Source organism: Sinocyclocheilus anshuiensis, unplaced genomic scaffold, assembly GCF_001515605.1.
Source record: "Sinocyclocheilus anshuiensis isolate Anshui unplaced genomic scaffold, SAMN03320099.WGS_v1.1 scaffold1075, whole genome shotgun sequence".
Taxonomy (NCBI): domain Eukaryota; kingdom Metazoa; phylum Chordata; class Actinopteri; order Cypriniformes; family Cyprinidae; genus Sinocyclocheilus; species Sinocyclocheilus anshuiensis.
Genome location: NW_015544163.1, coordinates 1,290,760 through 1,296,902, shown reverse-complemented (window position 1 = coordinate 1,296,902; position 6,143 = coordinate 1,290,760). Strand labels below are relative to the sequence as shown.

Here is a 6,143-nt window from a genome sequence, read left to right as displayed (position 1 = left end):
AACTAAGCATCTTCATCCATCATAAATAAGACATTCTGCCTTTAATAAATATGCTGTTTGGCATTTCCACCAAACCTTGTGTATCACTCTGTTTTCAAATGCAGAAAATCACCAGGAGAGCTTGTTCGAGAGTGAAAATGTTCAGAACCGCCACCAAATTAGCAATGATCCATCAAAATGTAGCAGCAGAAGCCACTTCCTCTCTCAACTGTCCAAATTGGTCCAAAGGTCGTGGATGAACAGTTTCCCAGTTTCATTCAGTCATGCTGAACAAAATGATGAGCCATTTGCCATTATAATTCATATTTACAGTTATATATAACATCACTGATATCTTCTCATCACAGAGTGATTTATATGGAAATGTATTGTGTTTGTGCACATGTGAGTGTTTGCTCTAGGCATAGACAACAATAACTTTATATAAAGCCGTATATTTTGACCATGTCATAATGACTTTGATTGGACGGCCGACTCAAACAGAACAAAAATAATATATGTGTTAAAAGGGGGAAAAATCCATCCAACTTTCAGATTTTATATGGATTGGCTGCTCGGCTGTGGTCCAGGTAGGTGGTTTTCCGATTTATCACAGGCCTCGGCCTCCAAACCAATGGACTGAAAAGGAAAAGGTAGGTATAGGATTTCATAAAGCAAAAACAATAGAAAGAATAAAGCCTTTAGCCTTGTAACAACTATTCTAAGAACTCTATTCTTTAAATGCAGTTCAGATGTAATCTGAGTATTTGTTTTCATTCAGATCTACTTTTTAGGGGCATTTATGTACAGAACAACCAGTTAAAATCGACATGCCTTCAGTAGTGTTGTAGAGTCCATTATGCAATAGTGATCATTTAATAGAAATGTTGTTTCTTAAGGCCCCAACATATACCAGCGTTCAAAGCTTCCATGTTTCTCAACATTCTAAATTTATTCTAATTAGAATGTTTGGAATGTTGGCGCGGCCTGAGAAAGGAACATGTACCCGGTTGTTCTGTGTTTATGGTCTATATCCCTTCTTTGAGGATAATGTTTCATAATCTGATGACTAAGGTGTGATGGGCCAGACCTGTTTGATTCGAGAAGATTTAGTGATGTTCTGCTTGTGGTGTTCTCTGCTGTTTGCTCTGATAAGCCTGACATTTATGACCATTATCGATGAGCATCCTTCCCTCTTTACTCATAGTGCTATAACTAATGAGTGATAAAATGAAGGCCTTAGAGAAACGGAATAATTGCAATGAATGAATGCTGGTTTCTCAGTGAAGGTTACAAATACATTACAAAAAAATTGCATCAAATTCATAGGCAGATGAGTAAAGACATGAAACTTTTAATTGGAAATTCAAAAAAAATTAATTGTTAGGGTATACAATTCCAAATTAATTTAAATGTAAATTAAATTAGAATCTAATTTACATTTTAATAATCAGTTGTAATGTTATGTGCTTTATTTTTTTATTCATTTTTGTAAATATTTCTATTAGCTTTATTTTTATTGCAATTTGAGTCGTTTTTATAGAAGCCCATTTCTGCCACATTTTTATTTCACAATTCTGACTTCTTTCCCTCACCATTGTGAACTTACATGCGAGTTAAATTTGTATTTTTATTTATTTATTGATTTATTTTATTATTATTTTTTTGAATTGTGTGATAAACTCGCAGTCATGAGTTATAAAGTCAGAATTATGGGATACACACTTGCGATTGCGAGAAATATAGTTGAAATTGCGAGATACCAACTCACAATTCTAAGCTTATATTTTGCAATACTAACTTGTTTTCTCCGAATTGTGAAATATAAACTCACAACTGTGAGTTATGAAGTCCAATTCTGAGGGAATAAACTGACTATTTTAGTTTATATCTCGCAATTCTGGGTTGTCTTGCATCTCACAATTGTATCTCACAATTGTGACTATATTTCTCGCAATTGCCAGTGTATATCCCATAATTGAAAAAAAAAAGTCAGAATTTTGAGATGTAAACGTGCAATTCTGAGAAATAAAGCCAGAATTGAGAGTTTTTCTTCTCAGAATCTGAGAAGAAAAAATCCTCTCACAAATCTGAGTTGTGAGATAAACAGTCGCAATTACCTTTTTTATTTTTATTCAGTAGCAGAAACAAGCTGCCATACATTGTAATACTTCAATGTAAACTTTTTAAAGTTTTTGAAACTTCTATATTTTGATCATATTCATGTATATATATATATATATATATATATATATGAATATGATCGTTAATGATAACAACATTGACATTGACCCTGGTCTTCATACTATGTGACTGCCTATGCATTGTTCAAAAGATGATGCTAAGGATGTGTTTCATAATCAAAGGCCCTTACTTGATAACTCTGGACATGTTCGTTGAAATCAGTGCTCCTTGGAGGGAAGAAGGCCTCATTCTGTTGGTTCCTGCTGAGGCGCTCACGAGCAGGGTGACTGTTGCTGATCCCGTTGACCCTGTGGATGCACAACACTTGCTGGAAGCTCCGCTTGAAGTTGTCTGACAGAAAGCCATAGAGCAGAGGATTGGCACAGCTGTTGACGTAGGTCAGGATGACGGTGAGAAAGTAGACGCCGGTGATGAGGCCATTCTCCGGGAGGGTGCTGATGAGGTTGAGGATGTTGAGTATGAAAAACGGCAGCCAGCACAGGACAAACACCACCACGATGATCACCACCATTCTCGTCACTTTCTTCTCAGACTTGCGGCGTTTGGAGAGTCCCGCTCGTGCACTGGCGGACTTTACCTTGATTACAATGAGCAGGTAGCAAAGGCAGATGACCATAAGTGGGCAGAAGAAACCTAGTATGGCGGTGTAGAGGATGAAAGCGGTCGACCACACATCACGCGGTTCAGGCCAGCTCAGGTTGCAGGTGTTGAGCTCTGGCTGAACGTCACAGTAAATGATGACTGGCAGTGTCAGCAGACAGGACAGTGCCCATACCATGCTATTTATCACCTTGGCAACACTGGGCCGCCGCCACCTCGCACTGCGGATAGGATGTACCACAGCCATATAGCGATCAATGCTCATTACTGTCAGACAGAATGTGCTAGTAAACTGACTGATGGAGTCTGCCCACATCAGAATACGACAGAGGAAGTTGCCAAACGGCCAGTAGGTGAGCACGTTGTGGGTGGTGAGAAATGGAAGTCCCAGGATGTACAGCTCGTCGGCCACTGCCAGGTTTAAGATGTACATGTTGGTGACCGTCTTCATTTTGGTGTAGCACAGGACCACGAAAATGGCCAGAGAGTTGCCTGTCAAACCCACGACGAACACCACGAGGTAGATTACGGCCAGAATCTTTGTGCTGTCCTCCTCGGCCATCGAGCTTCCATTCATTTGAAATTCATTGGACTGGTTTGTGTAGTCTGAGATTGAGGTGTTGCACATGGACCCCTGGGTTGCCATATTTAGATACAGGCACCGATTTGGCAAGGAACCGCTGATTTTTGAGTCACCAAAGGGCTATAAAGAACAAAATGAGAATAGTGGTTTATCTCAGCAGCATGATATTTAAAATGAGAAATTAAACTTGCTTGTTTGACTTTTTTGCACACACTGTAGGATAAAAATCCATAGAAAAATGACATTATGTGATGAGTTTATCAGACGTTCCTTTAACACAATGCAATGCTTAATTCAAAATATGGGGAAATCAATATGGAAAATTCCTTCAAACACAATGCATCGAGCTTTATTTTTACAGCTTTTATTAGTGCACAAAAAAATTCTAAAACCTGATTAAAACTTGAACTGAACAATTCTGAGAGAATTAAATGTGACATAAATACACTTGACTTGGAAATATCTTAATTCAGTATAGTTAATCAGCATAAGGACGGAGACTCAACCAGCTTTTCAGTCCTAACAGTAAAGGTTCCTCAATGGTTCTTTGGGGTAAAAGATTATTTTGTAGAGGTTCTTCAGATCAGCATATTGTTTTCAGTGCATTAATGGTTTTCTGAATATCTAGAAAATAAGCAGTTATTTTTGAAGGCATTTAAAGATTCTTCTATGGCATCAGGTTGTAAAACCCAATTTGGTTCTAACTGGAACTTTTAGCCTATTTTTAGATATGCAGCACTGGAAAAAAAAAATCCATAGACATTAGAAAAAATGTTTGTTACCCCAACAAAAATGTCAAAGGCTTTTCCTTTTTTCGTGTTTCAAAAACATGCATATTCATATTGCATTGTCATTGCATGAACAATGTAGCTGTTGTTTATGTGTTGCATGACCTTGACTTTAAGTGGTACTCGCGCTGGATATGAGGCGTGCAAAGTGAGCAGAGCGAAACAATGTGCTGCACAAATAAAGCACAGCCTCAGAAATGCGCTGAACCATAAATCGAAACAAACGGTAACGGTGTCACTGTTATGAGTACAAACAGTCCAGTGGACACTAATTCATATGAACCGTCTGCATTTCCACCGCACCGGTGAATATTTAACTTGCCTTCTACGCCACAAGCTCTTGTTAAGCGAGTGCCTGACTGTAACAAAAGGCCGTGTTGATGTGCCGACACATCCACTTATTTTCCGTCTTACACTCTAGAAAATGCTGGGTTAAATACAACCCAGTGCTGGGTAAAATAGGGACAAACCCAGCAATTGGGTTGTTTTGGCCCAGCAGTTGGGTTACTACCCAGAAGGTTGGGTTAAACATTTAACCCAACCGCTGGGTCAAAACAACCCAATTGCTGGGTTTGTCCCTATTGTACCCAGCACTGGGTTGTATTTAACATTTTTTAGAGTGTACATTTCCATTGCATCTTTGGGGCAGCTGTAAAATAGTATGGTACAGACGGTTTATTTAATCACGAGCCCTTGCTCAGCTTGCGAATCATCTATGGTGCACATGCAGATCTCTTTGTGCAGGATGGTCTTATTCGCCAATTCTTAATATATGTATCGGCCTATAGGCTATATAAGGTTTCAAACATTTTAAAAGTTACGAATTACTGAGGGTGCGAATTTTCATTTGACAGTTTGCTGAGGGAGTAACCATAGCATTCAAGCATTGTCACTTTATTATAGTTTATTACATCAATCAATCAATCAATAGCTCAATAGCTGCTTACACTCTAAAAAAATGCTGGGTTAAATATAACCCAGCGCTGGGTTAAAAAGGGACAAACCCAGCTATTGGTTTGTTTTGACCCAGCTATTGGGTTGTTTTGTCCCAGCGGTTGAGTTCAAAACAACACAATAGCTGGGTTTGTCCCTTTTTAACCCAGCATTTTTTAGAGTGTAGCTGGAGACACTTCGCCCCTAAAATTACCCATGGAAATTCCTTATAGAACGTCTTTAAGCAATTATTTAAATATAAATCTAATATAATGGTTAATTATGTAGATATGGAAATTCAGCTCTAGAAAATGTCACTGCCATTCACAGTCTTTATATGGGCAAACTAACAAAATGTTTATATATTTAAACTAGGCTATATTTAACAAAGTATAAATTGTACGAAGTGTACCAATCAAAACATGCTTTTGTTGCAATAGGTAAAGTTTTCACGGGAAAAATGCTATTTGAAATGTTGGAATTAAAGTTGATAACGCGATAACACGACCATTTCCACTAAACGCCATGCAAAGTATTAGGCTTAATCGGCCACAGAATGAAGCTACGTTTCACTCTTATTTGGTTATAGTGTGTAGCTGTACAAACCTACCTCAAACGCAATGCGCGGTCCTCTGGGTTTCAGAAGCGCTTCCACTAATTGATCAGACTCTTCTCCGTTTCTGTGATCAATAAAGATTAGATGACTCAATGTCTCTTTGTCTAAGATCCAACATCAAGAGCCAGCACATCACCTTCATCCCCGATTCCAGTTTAAATGAGTTCACTATACGGCGTTATGTTGCGGTGCGCACATAATCCGCATTGTTTTCCATTGTGAAAACCACAAGTTTATATGACTATAGCATCCACATCTGGCCAACCATTTAAGTGACTATTTGTACACCTAATAAATGTCTAAATGTACTTGTAGTGTTGAATCATTCAGGTCGGTTCAGGTGGAGAGGTGCTGCTCTCTCCAAGCGCGCACGGTTTTATGGGTTTGTCTGGTCTTCTGCGCGCAACAGGACCAGAGCAGAGGACTTCATACGTCACAG

The 6,143-nt window shown here is 38.6% G+C and overlaps 1 protein-coding gene across 1 annotated transcript; it reads right to left on the bottom strand.

Annotated features, from left to right (window-relative positions):
• Positions 1 to 475: 475 nt before the first annotated feature.
• Positions 476 to 5,818, bottom strand: LOC107695669 (somatostatin receptor type 5-like). Its single transcript, XM_016495670.1, has 3 exons — positions 5,699 to 5,818; positions 2,354 to 3,487; positions 476 to 618 (listed from the first exon to the last, which is right to left on the bottom strand). Exons 2-3 carry the CDS (start codon positions 3,428 to 3,430, stop codon positions 538 to 540), a joined length of 1,158 nt encoding a protein of 385 aa, XP_016351156.1. The 5' UTR covers positions 3,431 to 3,487; positions 5,699 to 5,818; the 3' UTR covers positions 476 to 537.
• Positions 5,819 to 6,143: the final 325 nt, after the last annotated feature.